The sequence below is a fragment of the Gorilla gorilla genome, chromosome 23 (genome assembly GCF_029281585.2).
Source record: "Gorilla gorilla gorilla isolate KB3781 chromosome 23, NHGRI_mGorGor1-v2.1_pri, whole genome shotgun sequence".
In the NCBI taxonomy this organism is placed as follows: domain Eukaryota; kingdom Metazoa; phylum Chordata; class Mammalia; order Primates; family Hominidae; genus Gorilla; species Gorilla gorilla.
This window is the reverse complement of record NC_086018.1, coordinates 41,098,615-41,121,419: the sequence shown is the minus strand read 5'-3', so window position 1 is coordinate 41,121,419 and position 22,805 is coordinate 41,098,615. Positions and strand designations below refer to the sequence as shown.

The window sequence follows — 22,805 nt, the reverse complement described above, 5'->3', positions numbered from 1 at the left end:
ATCGCAACACTTTGGGAGGCTCAGGCGGGTGGATTAGCTGAAGTCAGGAGTTCAAGACCAGCCTGGCCAACATGGTGAAACTCCATCTCTACTAAAAATACAAAAATTGGCCAGGCATGGTGGCTCAGGCCTGCAACCCCAGCACTTTGGGAGGCTGAGGTGGGCGGATCACCTGAGGCCAGGAGTCAAGACCACCCTGGCCAACATGGCGAAACCCACCTCTACTAAACATACAAAATTAGCCAGGCTTGGTGGCACATGCCTGTAATCCCAGCTACTCAGGAGGCTGAGGCAGGAGAATCACTTGAACCAGGAGGTGGAGGTTGCAGTGATCCAAGATCAAGCCACTGGACTCCAACCTGGGCAACCATCACAAAACTCCCATCTCAAAATAAAAATACAAACATTAGCTGGGCGTGATGGTGCATGCCTGTAGTCTCAGCTACTCGGAAGGCTGTCAGGAGAATCGCTTGAACCCACGAGGCAGAGGTTGCAGTGAGCTGAGATCGCGCCAGTGCACTCCAGCCCGGCCGACTCCATCTCAAAAACAAAAAACAAAAACAAACAAAAAAAAAACGGTGTGTGAAGTCAGGCCTCAAAGCTGCAAAGGGCTGTGTGCAGTGGTGTGTGTGCCTGCAGACCCAGCTATTTGGGAGGCTGAGGTGGGAGGACTGCTTGAGCCCAGGAGTTGGTGGCCGACGTGGGCAACACAGGAAAGCCAAGTCTCTTAATTAAAAAAAAAAAAAAAAAAAAAAAAAAAGGCTGCAAAGGGCCAGACCTTGGGGAGAGAAGACATAAGGAGGCAGGAAAGCCTATTGGGGGTCCCCTTTGGTTTGGAGGCCAGGATGGAGGGAGGAGTGAGCAGGATGCAGGGTCTGCCCAGCCAGCCTGGGAGGTATGAACAGCTGCATCTCCCAGCTCTGGGGATGAGGGGGGTTGGGGGCTGGAGAATGGTGGCCGGCCCAGCCCAGCTTTGACATTTGGGGTGGAGGGCAGACACAGAGCCGACGTCCTGGGAGGGAGGCCTGGTGGGGTCTACAAATGGCACGAGGCCAAGGCCCAGGGCAGGTACCAAGCCTACAAAGGTACAAAGCAGGGTCCTGGCCCTCCTGCCCCTGGTGCCCCTTGTCCTGCTCCCCAATCCCCACCACACCTCTCCCTGTGAGCGGAGCCACGGCTGCATCCCTGTGGTGGGGAGTCTGTGCAGGGAGAGGCAGGCATCCCCTAAGGAGGAACGGAAAGCCCAAAGGAAATAACCCCCAACAGCGGATTTTAGGCCACAGACTGGGACAAGGGAGAAGGCAAACCGTCGGGCCAAACCAAGGCAGCATGTGCGGTCCCCTTTTGCAGTAGAAGGATCTGATTAGGGGTGAGAGGAAGCCCGTGCTGGTGCTGCCAACCCCCTAGAGAGGACCAGAGACTGCTGGAAACCAACATTTTATTGAGCACTCCTGCTCCTCGGAATCTATTCCAGTAGATTCTTTGCCGAGGGCATCACATATCACACAGGGGTGTGACCAGCACTCCCCCTGCTACCTGCCGTGTGGGCAGGGGCAGGAGTGAATGGCTCTTCCTGGGTACAGGCCACAGTTAACCGGTGACAATTTCGGAGCCATAGGAATTCATCTTTTAGAAAAAACGAAAACTGGAATAAAAAAAAAACAAAAAACCTGAGTATAAAACCTCAGCAGTGTTCCAGCACTATCTCGGGGTTTAAATATAAAAAGGCATCATGAGAAAACAGTTAAAAAGACAACAGCAGCAGGCCGCCACCTCCAGGGCAGTGGTCATGGGGGTGGGGCCAGCCCCGCCCTGAGCCGCCGGGGCCTCACTTGAGCAGCAGGTGCAGGCCCCCACTGAGCAGCGGCAGCAGCAGCGCCAGCAGCAGCAGCAGCGCCAGCAGCACCTGTTCGCGGGACACCTGCGGGAGCAAAGCAGAGGAGTCAGGCTCGGAGCAGGCCCCAGCAATGGGGCCAGACGGGTGACAGCAGAGTACCAAGGGGAAGCCCAGGAGGGTGGGGACTGGGAAGGAGCTCGAGGGGACCAGAGAAGGAAGGAGTTCAGGAGAGGGGGAAAGTGGCCCTGAGGACGTGGCCAGAGAGGCCAGCGTGGCCTGGGCCTGCCAGTCTGCGGGACACAGGCAAAGACACCCGGTGGACACAGGTGAGGGCAGTCAGCTGCCCTTGTGGTGGGCGGTGCCGAGTGGACACCATGGGACCAGGCTACCAGGAAGGCTGCTCAGGGAGGCCCCTGCCCTGGCCAGGAGACGGGAGCCCTGCCTGCCAGGTGAAGGCTCTCGGGCCAGAGGGAGACCCAGGACCATGCACTGGTTTGTGCACTCACAACCAGGCATCTCAAACCCAAAAGCCCATGGGATCAGGCAGATGTGGACACAGGTGACACAGAAGATGATACGGAGTGGTGGGGACTGTGGCGCCCCAAGGAGCGACTCTGACACAGCCCCCACTGGCCGCAGCGCAAGTCAGGGTCAGGGATCTCAAGGCTCTTACCCAGGACCCGGGGTTCGGGGATCTCCAGAACCTCATTATGTTCTCCTTAAGGGTGGTGAAACCGTCCATGAAACTTCTAAGAACATCCCTGATGTCCTCGGTCTGGTCGTAGATGAAAGCCAGACCCAGGCTATAGACAAAGAGGTTGGGGGGACAAAGCCATTACTGCAGGAACAGGTAGGGGCAGCCTGTACTTAGATGACACCATCACAGCTGTGGGGAGCAGGGGCCTGTGCCCTCCCACCCCACAGCCACCCGGGGCCCTTTCCGTGGGTGCCTCCACCTGCAGGGGCCGCGTGGTATGGGCTGTTTGTGGTCAAATTCATTCCGACTTCCTGCTTCCTCCGCCAGCCAGCCGCCCGCCAGCCCACCGGGTGTTTGGCCTTGTCTTCCAGAGCTGGCCACGTGGAAAATAAACCCCCATTCTACAGGGCCCTCACAAGCCACTGCCCACTCTGTTCCCCCACTGGAGACTAGCTGAGAGGCCCAGCCCCCAGGATCTAGGATCCGAGCTCACGTAGCACCTCCTTTTAAGACCACGGTGGAAATGTACCATCTGGGCTCAATGAGGACGGCGAGAGAGAAAAGGGCCCTGGGCTCTGCTTTGTTGCCCAGGAATGCCAGGGACAGGTGGCAGGGGGCGAGGGCCAGGAGCTGGGGGCTCCCAGGGGAGATGTGGGAAGCAGCCAAGGGTTTCAGTACAGCCCCAGAGTGTCAAGGCACATCCTCCCACAGAGCTTCCTCAGGGCCCAGCCCTGTGCTGTGTTCAGGGCCTCCACCCACCGCCCAGGGCCCCTCCCCAGGTGTAGAGGCATAGGGCATAGGCCGGCTACCTGTGCATGGCCACCTCGGAGAGCTGGGCCAGGCGCGGGGCCCTGAGGCTCACGTCCATCTCATCCCCGATGCAGGCCAGCCGCAGGGCCAACGCGTCACTGCAGGGAGCACACACAGGAGTCAGGGGTGTGGCTGTGCCGTGGAGGCCACAAGCACCTGGACCCACCCAGCCAACAGATTGTGTGCAGCTGGGAGTGGCCCAGAGGATAAGAGATGGTGTCAGATTCGGGGCAGGCAGTGAGTGGGCCTCCCTGTATCCCTCCTCCGGCTCCCACTTGGATTCAGAGATACCCATGAGGTCCCATCCGTGGGTGGCCCCAGAGGTGCAAGCTATTTCAAAAAGAATCCTGGGGCAGGCCCACCTGTGGACTTTGGTGGAAACGGTGGACAAGGGGAACGGGCAGGTCTGGGGGTGCTGAGCCCCCGGATGGCTGAGGCTGACCAAGGGGAATGGACAGGTCTGGGGGTGCTGAGTCCCCCGGATGGCTGAGCCCCCTTGAGCCCCCTTCCCACAGGGGTTGCAGCTTACCTTCCTTTGTGGGAGGTGAGGGGGCTCTAAGACCTGTGTCCTGGTCCCAATCCTGAAACCAGCCCTGCTGGCACCACCCCTCTCCGAATGGGGGGACTAAGAAGCCCCTAGTGGGCCCCCCAATAAACCACATCCTTGATCCTACACCCCACCCGCATTCACTCCCACACCAAGACTAAGACACTCCCCACCCTCCCAGCTTGCTGGTGTGGGCCTCTACCAGGGACCTGTGTGCATTCCATCCCAGTGACTACACCGGGGGAACTCCCAGGGAAGTGGGACTCCTAGGGGCCCTGAGCTGAGGCCGGCCCTGGGCCCTGGCCCCACCCACCTGACCTGCCAGTGCCCTGGGCCTACACTCCCTACTTGGAGGGGATGCGGGTGGGAGGCGTACAGGTGTGGGCTGGCAATCAGGGTTGGGGGCTGTGGTCCTATCTTCTGTTACCCTGGGAAACCTCAGGAAAATACTGCCCCAGGCTTCATGTCCTCCAACTTTGTCCATTAATGGACAGGTGCCTCCAGTTCTAAAATCCCAGCCAGCCCAATCCTTAATGACTAAAAATCCTGAGGCTGAAAAAAAAAAATCCTGAGCAGAAAAGAATCCTGTGGAACCTGGAGCTGGTCCCTGGCCTGTGGGAGGTGCCACATCAGAGCCAGGATTCCCCAACAGAAAGCAACAGCCCAGGTCAGGCCTGACCATTCTCTTCCAGGCTCAGGGTAGAAACTACTGAGGTCAGCTGCTCCTGGGCCTTCACGTTCCTCATCTGTACCAGGGGAAGAATGAAAGTGCCAGTCCTGGCCAGGTGTGGTGGCTCATGCCTGTAATCCCAGCACTTTTTGGGAGGCCGAGGCAGGCAGATCACGAGGTCAGGAGATTGAGACCATCCTGGCTAACATGATGAAACCCTGTCTCTACTGAAAATACAAAAAATTAGCCAGTTGTGGTGGCAGGCGCCTGTAGTCCCAGCTACTCAGGAGGCTGAGGCAGGAGAATGGCGTAAATCAGGGAGGTGGAGCTTGTGGTGAGCAGAGATCATGCCACTGTACTCCAGCCTGGGCGACACAACGAGACTCCGTCTCAAAAAAAAAAAAAAAAAGCCGGGCATGCTGGTGCACGCCTGCACTCCCAGCTACTCAGGAGGCTGAGGCAGGAAAATCACTTGAACCCGGGAGGCGGAGGTTGCAGTGAGCCAAGATCATGCCACTGCACTCCAGCCTGGGTGACAGAGACTCTGTCTCAAAAAAAAAAAAAAAAGTGCGGTCCTTCCTGCCGCTGAGATGGCCGGGTGTGCCTGGACATCTGGGTATGCTGCCGTGTGCTGAACATAGCTGGGAGCAGCTGGCAGAGTGCAAGGGTCAGGTCCTACTGGACCTTGGCCCCTGAAACCCCAGGCAAATCCTGCTGCATCCAGAGTCCTTGTCAGTCCGAGGAAGATCCCTTCTTCATGCCTCAGTGATTCTTTGAAGCCGGGACCAGGAACTGCATGGCCTCCTCAGGCTCTTCCATAGGTTCTGGTTTTCTTTCTTTTTTCTTTCTTTCTTTTCTCTTTCTCTTTTTTTGTGAAACGGAGTCTTACTCTGTTGCCCAGGCTGGAGTGCAGTGGTGCGATCTCAGGGCTCACTGCAACCTCCACCTCCCGGGTTCAAGTGATTTTCCTGCCTCAGCCTCCTGAGTAGCTGGGACTACCAGCACCCATCCCCCCGCCCCCGGCCCCATACCTGGGTAATATTTGTATTTTTAGTAGAGATTGGGTTTCACCATGTTGGCCAGGCTAGTCTCGAACTCCCAACCTCAGGTGATCCGCCCACCTCAGCCTCCCAAAGTGCTGGGATTACAGGCATGAGCCACGGCGCCCGGCCCAGTTCTGGTTTTCTAAAATGAGAGCCGTCAGAGGCAGTTGAACCAGAGCGACTCCATCTTGATTAGGGGCTGGGTAACAAAAGGCTGAGACCTACTGGGTTGCATTCCCAGGAGGCTAGAAATTCTAAGTCACAGGATGAGATAGGACATCAGCATAAGATACAGGTTACAAAGACCCCGCTGATAAAACAGGATTCGGCAAAGACGCCAGCCAAAGCCAAGATGGGCACAAAAGTGACCTCCAGTCATCCTCACTATTCATTGTGCACCAACTATATCAGCATGTTGGAATCACTCCCACCAGTGCCACGGCAGTTTACAAATGCCACGGCAACGTCAGGAAGTTGCCCTATATTGTCTAAAAGGAGGAGGAATTCTCAGTTCCGGGAACTGCCCACCCCTTACCCGGAAACTCATGAATAATCCACCCCTTGTTTAGCATGTAATCAGGAAATAACTATAAGTATATTCAGTTGAGCAGCCCATGCCGCTGCTCTGCCTATAGAGTAGGTTTTCTTTTTTTGAGATGGAGTCTCGCTCTGTTGCCCAGGCTGGAGTGCATTTTTGCAACCTTGGGTCACTGCAACCTCTGCCTCCTGGGTTCAAGAGATTCTCCTGCCTCAGCCTCCCGACTAGCTGGGACTACAGACATGTGCCACCAGGCCCAGCTACTTTTTGTATTTTTAGTAGAGACAGGGTTTTGCCATGTTGGCCAGGCTGGTCTCGAACTCCTGACCTCAAGCGATCCGCCTGCCTCAGCCTCCCTAAGTGCTGGGATTACAGGTGCGAGCCACTGCGTGTGGCCCAAATTCTTTCTTGCTCGAGATCTAAGAACCCTTCTCTTGGGATCTGGATCGGGTCCCCTTTCTGGCAACAGAGCCACCTCCTTCAAGAGGCCTTGATGTCCTCAGCAGGTCACTAAGGGCCTGTCTAGCTCCCTGAGGCCCAAACACTGTGCCATTTTGACAGCCAGTGGCCCCAGGTCCATCTTGAGACTGTGAACATGCTGGCTGTCCAGGGGTCTGTGAGCTGGTATCGGGAGGGTGGGGCAGCAAAGTGAAGCCGCTCCCAGGGCAGAAGCCTCCATGCCCACATCCGAGAAATCTTCCTCTCGGAGGCCCTGCCTGGGTCTGCTCATCCAGCCCACCCCTGAAGTCACTATCAGGCATGGGGTAGGGCAGGCCATGGGGACCTACCTGCCCTCCATGCACTCCAAAGAATCGAAGTCCTCCATAGGGTCCAGGTCCTCTTCAGAGTCAGTCACGCCAAGAACCTCCATGGTCGGGGGTTCCAGGAGCTGCTCATACAGGAGGGTCTCCATCAAGATGTCTCTGGAGAGGGGTCTTACTTCAGACATTTCTCCTCTGGGGCAAAAAGACAGCATATGACTGGACCCCTAAGAACTGAGCAGTCTGGGGGCTCTCCCACAGGATGACCCCCAGATTGTATAGCCCTACTCACCAGCTCTTTTGATCTGCTAAAGCCGTCAATATCCCCCAACCCCAGCTCCCACAGGCATGAATCCTGCTACATGCTGGCTGTGTGCCTCTGGGCAAGTCACCTAGCATCTCTGTTCTTGGAAGGGAGGGACTTGAAGATGATTCATAAGGGCCCTTTCTTTCTTTGTTTGTTTTTGGATACTGAGTCTTGCTTTGTCACCCAGGCTGGAGGGCAGTGGCACAATCTTGGCTCACTGCAACCTCCGCCTCCTGGGTTCAAGCAATTCTCCTGCCTCAGCCTCCCGAGTAGCTGGGACTACAGGCATGAGCCACTATACCTGGCTAATTATTTTGTATTTTTAGTAAAGACGGGGGTTTCATCATGTTGGCCAGGCTGGTCTTGAACTCCTGACCTCAAAGTGATCTACCCCACCTCGGCCTCCCAAAGTGCTGGGATGACAGACATGAGCCACCACGCCCAGCCTTTTTCTTCTTTGTGAAACAAAATCAGAGTATAAATAAATATTGGAAGTTCTCCTCGGACACCAGCCCTCAAGAACCTGTCAAAGCAGAAAACCCAGGCACCTGCTGTCAGCACAGGGGACAGAGGCCAGGCTGCAGGGCGATTCCTCTGTACCACTTAACAGAAGGCTACACCTGTTCTTTGGTGTCTGCTGTTTCTCTTGAGAAGAAAGGCAGAGAAGCAGCATGAGAAAAACGTATCACAATCCCCATTCCCAGAGAGACCATCGCTAATTCTTCTAGTGTTTTTCCTAAACACGTGTGCGCATCACACATCCTTCTTCACAGATGGGATCACCCCATACAGTGTTTTACAGCCTTCTTTACTGGCAGATGCTATTTACCTCTCCGATATCCATTCCACCTGGCTCCTTGCTGATAGAACCCCAATTTTCTTCGGGGTGGCCCTGCATCCTCATTCATCTAAGCCAACCATGGCCCTCCTCTCCCTCAGCTTCCCAGCATCCCTTGTAGCTGGTGACAACCATGTAACCCAGTTCTGGTCAATGAGGGCTCAGAGGCTAGAGGCAGGGGTTGCATGCCAGGGAGTAGACACAGCCAGGGCAGCTCCTTCAAAGATGGAGCTGCAGTGGCTGACCAAGAAGAGCAGAGCGGGGAGGCAGAGAGCAGCCAGGCCTGAGGGTGTCACTGAGCTGTCTCCTCCAACTGTGTGTAAGAAAAATGAACCCAAATGTGTCCTCATCACCATTCACTGAGTTTCCTCTTCTTTGCCACCAAAGGCCTTCCTAACTATGATCATTGCGAATTCCCATGCCAATAAATGTTTCATCATGATGGCAGAGAAGGGTTCTGCGACCTGATTCACCATCATGTACCCCACATTTACCCCACAGGGTACCAAACAGCCTTAGATGTAGATGATAATGACGATGACTGTGGCACGGAAATCTAATGGCCTAGTTCAAAGCCCGGCTCTGGCAGTTAGCAGCAGTGTGTCAATTTCTTCATCTGTGAAATGGGTTTCATGATCTGAGAGCCCCGCCCTGGGCTATTGGGAAGACGAAATAAGGAACTCCTTCATGTACTTTGAACAGGGCCTGGCACGCTGGGAGGAAGTTGGCACTAACCATTACCTTTATGCTTCAACTCATTATTTTCTTACCATAATGCCCTGGGTGTTCTTAATTTGTAATTCCCCATGCCTGCTGACAGGACACTCCGCCCTCCCACCATCTCACTGAACTGTTTGTTCACACGGGACACTGAGGCTTAGAGAAGTTCATGACTAAGCCAAGAAGGGACAGAGCTCCAAGTCTCCCTGCCCCCCAGGAGAGAGAAAACTGACGGCAGGTAGGACCCACAGGGCCGCCCTCCCACAGGCCTAGGCACAAGTGTGTGCTCACGACTTGCTTTCAGCATTCAAGGGAGATGGATGGGCCAGGTGCGGTGGCTCACGCCTGTAATCCCAGCACTTTGGGAGGCTGAGACGGGTGGATCACCTGAGGTCAGGAGTTTGAGACCAGCCTGGCCAACATGGTAAAACCCCGCCTCTAATAAAAATACAAAATGAGCCAGGCGTGGTGACATATGCCTGTAATCCCAGCTTGAACCTGGGAGGCAGAGCTAGATTCTGACTCAAAAAGAAAAAATAAGATTTCCCAGATGAGATGTTTTACATTGTATAGACGGCCAGCAGTGTGCGTGTTAAGGTGGCATTAGAAGAACTGTGTCCAGAACTTCCAGCTGCCTTGGGTGTCTATGCAAATGGCATTTCCCTAGGAAAGCAGCTCCAGCCCTTGTTTGCTTTTCCCCCCTTTCCCTTCCCCTCGAAAAGGCAGTCTCCTGCTTTGTGCTCCTGGAGACCCCAGTACCTCCACGCCCCACAAAGCCAGAGCAACAGTGGAACCTCAGCTCACTGTGAGCTGAGCTGTGAGCTGCACCGAGCCTCGCCTTGACCCACTGTCCCCACAGCCCCCTTACCCAGCAGGCATTCCGAGAATCCTTAGGCGCCAGATAGGAAGAAGGCCCCAGCCACCAGAGTGGGCTACGCTGTCCAGGGTCTGCAGCAGAGTGCAGGTCAGGCCTACCTGAGGAGTCAGTCACCCACGCTCTGCCTGCAAGACCCTTTCAAGCTCCCCACCCTGCCAACCTCCCCATCTGAGTAGACCCAGGACCACATCTCACCTTAGGTTGATACCCTAGCCCAACCCTTCCTGCACCAGCCTCAGTTTCCCCATCTATTGTGTTTTTGTTGGTGGCAGTGTTTTTTTGTTTGTTTGTTTGTTTTTGAGACAGTCTCACTCTATCGCCCAGGCTGGAGTGCAGTGGTGTGATCTCAGCTCAGGTGCAACCTCCGCCTGCCAGGTTCAAGTGATTCTCCTGCCTCAGACTCCCAGGTAGCTGGGATTACAGGCACATGCCACCACACCCGGCTAATTTTTGTATTTTTAGTAGAGTCGGGGTTTTACCATGTTGGCCAGGCTGGTCTCAACTCCTGATCTCAAGTGATCCGCCCGCCTCAGCCTCCCAAAGTACTGGGATTACAGCACTTTGGATTAATTTATTAAATACCCATTACCCTCTACCACAAAGAAGGGACCTAATCTGAACCTTTAACCATCTGGCCTCTGGGCCCAGGCCCTAAGATTTACTTGATATGAATGGCAAAGATCCCATCACCAACTGGGCCTAGGCTGGCCTTAGGGCCCAGATCTGCATGGGAAAAGTGTGGAGCCAGGGAGCAGAAGGTGGGGAGCCTGTCCAGGAGGGTCCTTGCAGCAGCGACCTCCTGCTCTGGTCTCTCCTGGCCACCCCACCAGCCCAAGGGAGGCCCAGTCCTGTCAGCTCCTACCTGGCACCAGCTCTGAATGCCTTACTGGTCTCCAGCCTTCAGTGGAGCTCTCTCCAACCTAATCTCAAGGTAGCAGCCTCAACCCTGACCCTGTCACTGCTCTGTTCAGCTCCCTAGACCTGGCCTGGTGCAGTGCGGCTCATGCCTGTAATCCCAGCACTTTGAGAGGTGGAGGCAGGTGGATCACCTGAGCTTAGGAGTTTGAGACTAGCCTGGCTAACATGGTGAAACGCCATCTCCACTAAAAATACAAAAATTAACCAGGTATGGTGGCGTTCACCTATAATCCCAGCTACTTGGGAGGCTGAGGCAGGAGAATCACTTGAATCCGGGAGGCAGAATTTGCAGTGAGCCGAGACTGTGCCATTGCACTCCGGCCTGGGTGACAGAGCAAGACTTGTCTCAAAAAAAAGGGGGGGGGGGGTTGGGCCACATCCACTAACAGGCCCTCCCCCTGTGGCCCTGCCACCCCAATCTTGGTTCCCGCTCTAACCACACTCAAGTATGCTTTCCATGGATGGTGCCTGGTCCTGCCATGCCTCCAAAGTCTTCAAATGTGCAGAGCTCACCAGCCAACCTCAGACCGGCCCATGCCTATGCCTATTGGTCCTTTTTTAAAAATTAAATTTTATTATTATTTTTTTCACAGACAGGATCTCACCCTTTTGCCCAGGCTGGAGTGCAGTGGCCTGATCATGGCTCACTACAGCCTCAAACTCCTGGGCTCAGGTAATCATCCCACCTCAGCCTCCAGGGTAACTCGACAGGTATGTATCCCTGCACCTGGCTCATTTTTATAGAATTGCTGTAGAGATAGGGTCTTGCTTTGTTGCCCAGGCTTGTCTCGGAACTCCTGGCTTCAACTCCCGCCTGGGCCTCCCAAAGTACTGAGAGGATGGGTATGAGGCTGGCCTATTCAGGCATCACCTTTTTGGACCCTCAGAGTCTGCTTGGGGGCCTCCTGGGGGTCCTGCAGCCCCTGTCTCTGCTCCCCTCTGGCTCCAGCTGACCACTGCACTCCAGGCTGGGCTACAGGGCAAGACTCCATATCAGAAAAAAAAAAAATTAGAATGGAGATACTAGTAACACTTATTGCACAGGACTGTTGTGGGGATGAAATGATCCGGCACAGAGTAAACCGCTAAGAGAGGAGCTGCTGCTCTTATCAGTTTCTGGTTGTCAGCCCAAGGCCTGGCATAGAGCAGACATATGTTTGTTGACTGAAGACATGAAGGCAACCTATTCCCAGAGGACCCACTGTGAGGTCACTGCAGCTGCAGATCCAGGAAACTGGACTGGTTTTTATTATCTTTTTTTTTCCTGCAAACTTGCAAATGAGTAGTTGAAACCCTTCTTTGGTGAAGGAAGACACACCTAGCCATGTGTCCCCACCCAGGCTACAGCCCGCACTTAGCCTCCTACACACTCACCAGTGGAAACACCAGGCGCCAGTCAGAAGTCCTATTTTACCCTAAGAGGTTAGGATGCAAATCTAGTATGTGCAGAAAAGAGTGCCACACCCACGGCCTTGAGGGCACCTGCAGGGCTCAGAGTGGGAGGGAGGGCAGGTTCTGAACAGAGCAGCCTGCATTTGGTGAACAGCTCTGCACTCCACAGCTCGCCTATGGCTCATCTGGAAGATGGGGAAACGCCATCTACCTCCCAAGCCCCTCCCAGGTTGCCCAGAAGCACAAGCAAGTAGAGATGTGTTCTGCTCAGCCCTCAGCAGGTGTTCAAGGGCCGAGGCTGCAGGAGTGTCAGAGCGGGGTTGGGGGCAGAGGTGGATGGGGCTGGACCTGAGGGTGAGGTCGAACTCCTGGTAGGGACCCTCAGACTCTCATGACCTCACCCAGTCCTGTCAAAGCCAAGCAGGCGGGATCTGACACTTCCTGTTTCACAGGCAGGCAAACCAAGAGGGTCAGGGGCCATGCTGGGGTCACAGGGAGGGCCAGCTGAGTGGGCCCAGCTAGAAAACCTTGGTCCAGTCTTCCACATGCCACCCTCTCAGTCACAGCCTGGCCCTGGACCATGAGGGTGGGGTGACGCAAAGCCCTTGGAGCACACACAACTCCAGTGTAACCCAGCAGGAAACGCCCTGAGCCTGCAGCCAGGCTGGACCTCAGTTCCACCCCTTGCTCGGCCCCTGCTGTGTGAGGCAGAACAACCAGCTCACCTCTGAGCCTTGCAGAAACAGCCGGGCCTCCAGGGCTGCTGAGAGGATGAAAACATACACTACTGCCCATTTTCCACCACCTAGCAGGGGCTCCATAAAAGCTGGTTAGCACAATCAACAGCCTTAGAAGAGAGGAGACCAGAGGCCACTCACAGCTCAGGACGCCACAGTGGACTGAACATGTTGCTGCCTTTCTGGAGGGTAGTGTGACAATCAGCATCCACCAGTCACACACGCACATGACCTTTGATTTCTAGGGATGCATCCCACACACACCCCTGCATGGACCTGGCAGCCCTGAAAAATTGAAGCCATAGATCACAGGCACCGCTGTGCTGTCATCACAGCCCTTCGGGAGGCCGAGGCGGGCACGTCTCACGAGCCCAGTTCAAGACCAGCCTGGGCAATACGACGAGACCCCCTCTCTAAAAATAAATTAACAATAAAAATTTTAAAAAATATATGAAATGGGCCGGCCGCAGTGGCTTACACCTGTAATCCCAGCACTTTGGGAGGCCAAGGCGGGCAGATCACGAGGTCAGGAGTTCAAGACCAGCCTGACTAACATGGTAAAACTCCGTCTCTACCTCGTTTCAAAAAAAATTAGCCAGGTGTGGTGGTGCGCGCCTGTAATCCAGCTACTCGGGCGGCTGAGGCAGGAGAATCGCTTGAACCTGGGAGGAGGAGTTTGCAGTGAGCCGAGATCACACCATTACACTCCAGCCTGGGCGACAAGAGCGAAAAACTCCATCTCAAAAAAAAAAAAAAAAAAAAAATATGGGCCGGGCGCGGTGGCTCACGCCTGTAATCCCAGCACTTTGGGAGGTTGAGGCGGGCAGATCACAAGGTCAGGAGATGGAGAGCATCCTGGCTAACACAGTGAAACCCCATCTCTACTAAAAATACAAAACAAATTAGCTGGGCGTGGTGGCGGGCGCCTGTAGTCCCAGCTACTTGGGAGGCTGAGGCAGGAGAATGGCTTGAACCCTGGAGGCAGAGCTTTCAGTAAGCCGAGATCGTGCCACCACACTGCAGTCTGGGCGACAGAGCGAGACTGTCTCAAAAAAAGAAAAAGAAAAAGAAAAAAAAAATCCGTAGTATGTATCTTGTTTCCTCAAGTTTCAAGAAAAAAAAAAGACAGCTCACTTTTTTCTCTTTAAACACTGATGTGTAGCTAGTAACTTGGATAAAAAGGTGCCACCCTACAAAATGTGCTCAGCGTGTTCTGATTCCAGGATGGGCTTGGCTGCCTGGGCTGGGCCTGGGAGACCTCTGTCCCTCACAGTGGAAACTGAAGCCGAATGCCAGTGCCGCATCCGGCTTCAAGATCTAGAATCAGAGCCTTTGAAATGGAAAAGGGGCATCTGAAACGGCACCCCCACCTGCGGCTTTCAGAGCTAAGGCTCCAGAATGAAGGGGTCACCTGGCTAGTGACAAGATGGGAGTCACCCTGAGCTGCAGCTCCCCCCAAGATTCCCCTGTGAGAGGCCCAATATGGAGTATTACTATTTTGAGACAGGGTCTCTCTGTCACCCAGGCTGGAGTGCAGTGGCATGAACATGGCTCACTGTAGTCTCCACCTCCCTGGGCTCATGTGATCTTTCCACCTCAACTTCCCAAGTACCTGGGACTACAGGTGCACGCCACCACACCTGGCTAATTTTGTATTTTTAGTAAAGACGGGGTTTCACCAGGCCAGGCACGGTGGCTTACGCCTGTAATCCCAGCACTTTGGGAGGCCGAGGCGGGCGGATCACGAGGTCAGGAGATCGAAACCATCCTGGCTAACATGGTGAAACCCCGTCTCTACTAAAAATACAAAAATTAGCTGGCTGTGGTGGTGGGCGCCTATAATCCCAGCTACTCGGGAGGCTGAGGCAGGAGAATCACTTGAACCTGGGAAGCAGAGGTTATAGTGAGCCGAGATTATGACATTACACTCCAGCCTGGGTGACAAGAACAAAACTGTCTCAAAAAAAAAAAAATGCATTTAATACATGTAACCAACCCAACGTCACAGCTTAGCCTTTTGGAGGCTCCCAGCACTTTAAGAGGACAAGGCGAAAGGATCACTTGAGCCCAGGAGGTTGAGGCTGCAGTGAGCTGTGACTGCGCCACTGCACTCCAGCCTGGGCGACAGAGTGAGACCCTGTATCAATAAGTTAGGGAAGGAGATTTTATTCTATGTCCTTTCCTGTTCGAACACCTATAAAAATAATCCTAACCGTAGAGGAAGTCTAACAGACTAATAATTCTCTTGACTGATTTTGAAATGACCCCAAAAAGGGGAAGCTTGTGCCTTTTTATCACCATGAAGGAAGCAGAGAATGCCAAGCCACCACCTGGGCCTACAGTTGTTGAGTTTCAAAAGTTCATATTTAAAACAAGTTCTGCGCCGGGGCGCGGTGGCTCCCTCCTGTAATCCCAGCACTTTGGGAGGTCAAGGCAGATGGATCAACTAAGGTCAGGAGTTCAAGACCCCCCCGGTCAACATGGTGAAACAGTGTCTCTACTAAAAATACCAAAGTTAGCCGGGAGTGGTGGCGGGCACCTGTAGTCCCAGCTACTCGGGAGACTAAGGCAGGAGAATCACTTAAACCTGAGAGGCAGAGGTTGCAGTGAGCCAAGATCGTGCCACCGCACTCCAGCCTGGGCGACAGAGCAAGACTCAATCAAAAATAAAAAATAGGCCAGACGCAGTGGCTCACACCTATAATCCTAGCACTTTGGGAGGTTGAGGCAGGTGGATCAACTGAGGTCGGGAGTTCACAACCATCCTGGCCAACATGGCAAAACCTCATCTCTACTAAAAATACAAAAATTAGCAAGGCCTGGTGGCGCACGCCTGTAATCCCAGCTACTAGGGAGGCTGAGGAAGGAGAATCACTTGAACCCAGGAGGTGGAGGTTGCAATGAGCCGAGATCGCGCCACTGCACTCCAGCCCGCGCGACGGGAGTAAGGCTCCATCTCAAAAAAAAAAAAATGTTCTGAAATGCTGAGGCTGAAGAATATGAAGACTGCTCACCCTGGCCCCGACCCTGAGGCTTGAGAGGCAGGTACAGCCCCTGGGCTCCGCTTCAGTGTTTGGGTCTCCCCTATGAACTTGCAACCCAGCACTTTCACACCCCAACTCCTCCTTTACATCCTCCCTCTGTTACCAACATCCCCCAGGCAGGCACGGGGGACTCACTGCTTCCTTGGGGCTCAGGCACAAGTCACTTCCTCCCCACCCTCCCCAGGACAGAATTAAATGCTCCTCATCTGTGTTGTCCCAGCACCTTGGGTAAACAGACCTGGATTGGGCACTCAGCCCATCAAGGTCTCGTTAAATGTTTACCTGTGTGTCTGCCCCAGCCAGCCGGGAACCTGCATGGCCCCAGAACAGAGCAGGGACCCAGTGAAAGCCGGTGAGAGGATGCAGACAGCCTGAGAGTTCACTGCAAAATCCTGAGAATGAGGGAAGGGGTTAATCTGGTGCTGGGCTCACGATGGCAGGCTGTTCCTGGCTGGGAGACCCTGGACTGGACAGTATCACCTTCTGTTAAAGGGCAGGAGGGAAAGCCCCATGGGCAGATGTAGCCCTGAGAAGGAGGTGAAATGCTGCATGCATGGTATGCAGTAAGTGCCCACTAAGAGGCAGCTCTCATTCTGTGAGCCTGTTGCTCTGCGAGGCGCACACCCGTGCTGACCACCTCACGGTCCAAGCTCGGATTTATCTTCATGATGCGCCATTGTCTGCACAGGGAATTTCAGCTCCTCCTGGAATCAGGTAGCTCTCTTTGCCCTCACATGAAAGGGAGCCTCTAATCTCCAAGATACTGTCACACACAATAAATGTCATCTCTTGGCCAGGCACGGTGGCTCGCACCTGTAATCCCAGCACTTTGGGAGGCTGAGGCGGGTGGATCACAAGGTCAGGAGTTCAAGACCAACCTGGCCAACATGGTGAAACCCCATCTCTATTAAAATTACAAAAATTAGCCTGGTATGGTGGCACGCGCCTGTAATCTCAGCTACTCAGGAGGCTGAGGCAGGAGAATCACCTGAACCCCGGAGGCAGAGGTTGCAGTGAGCTGAGATCACGCCACTGCACTCCAGCCTGGGCAACAGAGCAAGACTCCATCTCGGGGAGGGGGAGGTCAAGAATACTTGATCTTAAATATCCAAAATGACAGGGACCCTCACTCAAATAAACAAGTGAGTTTTTCTCTCTTTGCTGCACGGCTTTTCAGTCTGGCTAACTGGGTGCCAAGTTCTGTCCCACCCCCAGAAAAACAGGTTTACTATGCAGTGCCTGGCGAGGCCCAGTGGTGTTTTGTATTGTCACATCCTAATATTGACACTAGGAAAATCAGCTGCCCTGTGTGCCCGCCCCTCTCCTGCCTGCCTCGGGGCCAACAAGGAACTTAGGGGCCAGGGACTGATTTGCTCACATTCTATGTTTCTCCCAGGGCCCAGCCCCAACCAACCAGTGGCAGGACAAAGGGAGGCTAGGAAGTGGCCACGTGTCCAGTTCAGACACACTGCTGGCTTCCTGGTGACCACCAACAGTAAGACTGGTGCGGAGACTTCCTCCATACGGCTCAAAATGTTCTGAGCACAGAGGGTAGTCAAAATCTCATGGGATCCGCTAAGTCTGCAGCAGGGGAAGCAAAAAGCCATTAATTGTCTACACATTTAATAGGTTCACTAAAAACAGGATGCTTTCCAGGGAGAGGGGAAAATACCACCAGCAGTGGTGTCAGCTTCAAGACTCACTGGCCAATCAAGCCCTTCCTCAATTACATCCTTCCGTTGAGACGGGATCAGAAATGGGGGAAAAAAAAAAAGCACACTGTTATGAGTAGTCTCTGGTTTATTTGCAGCTCTGTGACACAAGACGTAATTGTTTTTTTTTTTTTTTTTTGAGATGGAGTCTCATGTTAGCCCAGGCTGAGTGCAGTGGCACCATCTCTGCTCACTGCAATCTCCGCCTCCTGGGTTCAAGCAATTCTCCCGCCTTAGCCTCCCAAAGTGCTGGGATTACAGGCAAGTCAAATGTGTAAGAATCTTGAGCCGGGTGAGGTGGCTCACGCCTGTATTCCCAGACATTGCACTCCAGCCTGGGCAACAAGAGCGAAACTCCGTCTCAAAAAAAAAAAAAAAAAAAAACTTACAATAACTAACATGTATGCAGCCTCTCTATCCAGCCATAGAGTACCCAAGCTGTAACAGACAATGGGGATCTACCATTTGATGCTTTTTTAAATTTTCTTTTGACAGAGAGTCTCCCTATGTGGCCCAGGCTGGAGTGCCATGGTGTGATCTCAGCTCAGTGCAACCTCTGCCTCCCAGATTCAAGCAGTTCTCCTGCCTCAGCCTCCCAAGTAGCTGGGATTACAGACACACTCCACCACGCCCGGCTAATTTTTGCATTTTTAAAAGAGACTGGTTTTGCCATGTTGGCCAGGCTAGTCTCACAACTCCTGACCTCAGGTGATCCATCTCCCTCGGCCTCCCAAAGTGCTAGGATTACAAATGTGAGCCACCATGCCCAGCCTAATGCTCCTTTTTTTGAGACAGGGTCTCACTCTGTCTCCCAGGCTAGAGTGTAGTGGCATGATCAGGGTTCACTGCAGCCTCAACCCCTCCAAGCTCAGGTAGGCCTCTGAACTCAGCCTCCTGGGTAGCTAGGACCAGAGGCACATGCCACCATGCCCGGTTAATTTTTTGTATTTTTGGTAGAGACAGGGTTTTACCATGTTACCCAGTCTGGTCTAGCCCAGTCTAGTCTTCTGAGCTCAAGCAATCCTCCTGCCTCAGCCTCCCAAAGTGCTAGGATTACAGGCACGAGTCAAATGTGTGAGAATCTTAGTCTTAACATCCTTAAGACAATTAAAAAAAAAAAAGGGCCAGACATAGGGGCTCACGTCTGTAATCCCAGCACCTTGGGAGGTTGAGGCAGCAGTATTTAAACACTCAAGCCGGGCGGGGTGGATCACGCCTGTAATCCCAGCACTTTGGGAGGCTGAGGCGGGTGGATCGCCTGAGGTCAGGAGTTCGAGACTAGCTTGGCCAACATGGTGAAACCCCATCTCTACTAAAAATACAAAAAATTAGCTGGGCGTCGTGGTGGGCGCCTGTAATCCCAGCTACTAGGAGGCTGAGGCAGGAGAACCGTTTGAACCCGGGAGGCAGAAGTTGCAGTTAGCTGAGACGGCGCCATTGCACTCCAGCCTGGGCAACAAGAGCGAAGCTCTGTTTCAAAAAAAAACAAAAAGAAACAAAAAAACACCCAAACTGTGCCATTCCTGAGAACTTATTCCAAAGGCGTGCCCAAATTAAGTAGAAATCGGGGTGAGTCTTAACTCCAGGGAGGCTACTAACTTGAGAGGGGCTTTCACCTGGCCAGAAACCTCAGGGATACATTTTGCAGAGTGAACAGAACAAACTGAGGTTCAGAGAGATGGAGTAGCCCTTCCGAGGCCACAGGGCTGGAGAGTGGAAAGAGGTTTTGGCTTGGGTTCCATAAAGGGCCCTTGGCTTCTAGCTAGACAACCCTGGCATTTCTGTGCCTCCTGGGACTGAAATCTCTGTTTCTCCACCTGGAAGATGAGGCCTCCTGCTCCCAGGGGCAGACAGATGTTAAGAACTTCCCGGCGCTAGTGCCCACCAGACTGCGCTCCTCCTAACGCGGGGGACATGAGGCTGACACCAACCCTCCCTGGGAAGCTCGGGCTCCCAGACCACAGTAAACACTGCGTTAAAACAGCAACAAAAATGTTACAATAGTAAGAGCTACAACAATAACATCAACAACCACGTCCTACCCCATGAGTGGCTCATTCTAGCAAAACTGACAATGAAGGGCTTGAAAGCGATCGCATTTAGGAGGCCAGAGCCCAGACGACGACCAGCTCCGAACCCCACAAGCCTTGTCGTGACCGCGCCCCGCAGGCGGGGGGCCCCTCTCGGGTCACCCGCAGGGGCGCACCTCCAATTTACCAAACAAGGTCGCAAGCCCCAGCCGGGCTCTAGTCCCCGCCCAGTCTGGGGCGCACCTGTGCAGGGCGCGTGGGCAAGCGAGGCGGGCGGCTGCGCGCCGCTCCGTGTGCACGTTCCTGTTCCGGACTTTTTGGGCGTCCCGTTACGAAGCCTTTCCTCGGCCCTTCCTCAGGTGCGCAGCGCCTCCGGGAGCCGGTCCCGGCGGCACCGGGCACGACGCCATCTTCCCTCTTTTAAGGGCACCGGGGCTGTGCGGCCGCGGCCGTGGGCTGGCGTTGCCGCGCTACGCTCTGGCCGGGTCCGCACGACCCCAGAGTTCGGAGCCGGGTGCCCGGAAGCCGCACTGGAGGACTGTGCGGCGGCGATGGGGCGTCCAGCCGTCGCGGCGAGACGCAGAGGGACCACCCCATTGCACAGGCGCGGAGACTGAGGCCCGCAGGGGCCGCGCCTGGCACGATCGCCCGTCGGGGACCTGGAGCCCCGGACAGAGAGGGTACGTTTCGGAGCCGGAGTCCCGAGACGTCGCCCCGCCAGAGACTTGCTGGAGCGGTAAAACCTGGGCAGGGGTCCCCACACTTCCAGCCGCTTGGCACCCGGGCCGCGGCCTGGCCGCTAACCGCCGGGCTCGAGCTGGGCGGAGCAGCGGGCGGCAGCAGGGTCGGGGGCACTCACCTGGCGGCGGCGATGCTGGCAGCGTCTGTAAGCCACCCGGGAGGCTTCGTGTCTGCGGCCCGGCTGCCGGCGCGGGACCTAATACGCCCGGGCGCCCCGCCCCTCCCGCCCCGCCCGGGTCCCGCCCCTCCCCGGGAGCGGCCTCTCGCACCCCGAGCGCGGAATCCCGGACTGGGGTCTGAATGGCATTGGCAACAGAACCGCTACAAGTGCAGCCCGTTGGCTTGTTTACAGCCTCTCTGCCCCCTGCTGTTCTGCAAGCTTGTTTTGTCCCGTGCGTCGCTGTTTCCCCTGCGCCCAGCACGGGCGTGCACTCAGGGGTTTCCATCAATATTGGGGGGATCGATCCATTGACAGAATCTGGCCCTTTACACGGATGGCCTCCGTTCGAGCTCAAAGTACTCCTCGGTGCTTTTTTTCACGATCATTTTACCCACGTGGAAACCGAGGCTCCAAGAGGACGAAATGACTTAAATGACAGCGTGAAGCCAGCGTTCAAAAACGTGTGCTCCTTAGGCTGGCAGCTTTGGGACTTAGGTGTTTTTAAGCCTATTTCACAAATATGAAAACCGAGGTTCACATTTGGTTAGCAGTAGCATCCAGTGATCCATACCCGAAGCCAGGGGGCTGCCCCTCCACTGCCGCCCGTCCGCAGCCTTCCAGCTGCATGACACACCCACTGCCTTCCCCCTCCCGTCGGGGCTCCGGGTCCGCGAGAGGCGGGCTGGACTGGGAGGGATTGGGGGCAGGGGGCTCACGTGCAGACCTGGTGAGACGGACCCCACAGCCCCTGGCGGGGCGAACAGAGAAATCAGAAACGTTCCAGGCGGGGTGGGCGGGTGGGCAGCCTGCTACGCGGGGATGGGTAGGACCTAACTCCAGCCCTGGGGTATATTGGGGGTGGGAGAAGGCAGAGCGCTCCTGGAATAACAAAGTAACAATTGTCCTGGGCACAGCAAAGCTTGTTTACTTCTGTCTTGATCCCCTCAGAGATTAGGGGAGGGGCAGGGACAGGGGTTCCCCTCCCCCAGCTCTGTCGTTTGCTACCTGTTGGGTACCCTCACTCTGTTCTTCCCACCTCTAGGGTAATTACTTCCCCCTCAATGTTCTCATCTGTGAAATGGACAACAGCACCTACCAAGAGCTGGGCTGTTGGGAGGAACAGAGGAGGTAAAGCATGATAAAGTCTTCAGAGCCCCTCCCGCCTTCCGGGCCCTGGACCTTCTTTGCTTTTGTGGGTTTTTTTTTGTTTGTTTTTGTTTTTGTTTTTTTGAGACAGAGTTTAGCCCTGTTGCCCAGGCTGGAGTGCAGTGGCACAATCTTGGCTCACTGCAACGTCTGTCTCCCAGGTTGAAGCAATCCTCCTGCCTCAGCCCCCCTAGTAGCTGGATTACAGGCGCGTGCCACCATGCCCGGCTAGTTTTTGTATTTTTAGTAGAGACGGGGTTTTGCCATATTGGCCAGGCTGGTCTTGAACTCCTGACACCAGGTGATCCACTGGCCTCGGCCTCCCAAAGTGCTGGGATTACAGGCGTGAGCCACCACTCCCGGCCCTGTAGTCTTTTCTTCTAGGGCCTCCAAACTACATCAACCCCTACAAAGCAGCTCGCCCTGACTGTGGCTAACAGCCACAGAGTGCCTTACAGTCAGGAGTGGGGAACCCTTCATAATGGGAGCTTCCCTCTGTATGCATTTTGCAGATGAAAAAATTGAGACTCAGGGAGGTAAAGCAATGACACGGGGTCTCATGGGTCCGAAAGACCTGATATATGTGAGATGCTTGCAGAGGGGTCTTAAGGCTGGAGGCACAGTGCCAGGCATGTAGGAGATGTTCAGTAAACATTAGCAGAAAAGATGGAGAAAGAAGGACCATTTGGGGACACTGGATGATTCAAGGGCAGAGTGGGTAAAAATACAGTACTTATTTACTTTGCAAAATCCCAAGACAATATGCTGATCAAAAGGAGGAAGAGATGGCTGGACATGGTGGCTCACGCCTATAACCCCAGCACTTTGGGAGGCCAAGGCAGGTGGATCACCTGAGGTCAGGTGTTTGAGACCAGCCTGGCCAACATGACGAAACTCCATCTCTACTAAAAATTAAAAAACTAGGCCAGGCGCGGTGGCTTGCACCTGTAATCTCAGCACTTTGGGAGGACAAGGCAGGCAGCTCATCTGAGGTCAGGAGTTTGAGACCAGCCTGACCAACATGGAGAAACCCCGTCTCTACTAAAAATACAAAATTAGCTGGGCGGGGTGGCACATGCCTGTAATCCCAGCTACTCGGGAAGGTTGAGGCAGGAGAATTAGGGAGGCAGAGGTTGCAGTGAGCTGAGACCACGCCATTGTACTCCAGCCTGGGCAACAAGAGTGAAACTCTGTCCCAAAAAAAAAAAAAAAAAGTAGCGGGCGTGATGGCACTCACCTGTAGTCCCAGCTACTTGGGAGGCTGAGGCAGAGAATTGCTT

At 54.5% G+C, this 22,805-nt stretch overlaps 2 protein-coding genes across 4 annotated transcripts; one reads left to right on the top strand and one right to left on the bottom strand.

The window, feature by feature from the left end:
* Positions 1 to 846: 846 nt before the first annotated feature.
* BIK (BCL2 interacting killer) lies at positions 847 to 20,397 on the bottom strand. Of its 3 annotated transcripts, XM_055374807.2 has the most exons (6): positions 20,338 to 20,397; positions 6,931 to 7,098; positions 3,344 to 3,442; positions 2,511 to 2,640; positions 1,833 to 1,921; positions 847 to 1,645 (listed from the first exon to the last, which is right to left on the bottom strand). In XM_055374807.2, exons 2-6 carry the CDS (start codon positions 7,089 to 7,091, stop codon positions 1,630 to 1,632), a joined length of 495 nt encoding a protein of 164 aa, XP_055230782.1. In that variant the 5' UTR covers positions 7,092 to 7,098; positions 20,338 to 20,397; the 3' UTR covers positions 847 to 1,629. The 3 variants fall into 3 exon arrangements, with proteins under 3 accessions (XP_055230782.1, XP_018874320.1, XP_055230781.1); XM_019018775.3 differs by having other exon boundaries at positions 847 to 1,921; XM_055374806.2 differs by lacking the exon at positions 847 to 1,645 and having other exon boundaries at positions 1,841 to 2,640.
* On the top strand, positions 16,052 to 21,773 carry LOC134758200 (uncharacterized). The gene is made up of 3 exons (XM_063704712.1): positions 16,052 to 16,088; positions 19,618 to 20,158; positions 21,422 to 21,773. Exons 1-3 carry the CDS (start codon positions 16,052 to 16,054, stop codon positions 21,516 to 21,518), a joined length of 675 nt encoding a protein of 224 aa, XP_063560782.1. The 3' UTR covers positions 21,519 to 21,773.
* Positions 21,774 to 22,805: the final 1,032 nt, after the last annotated feature.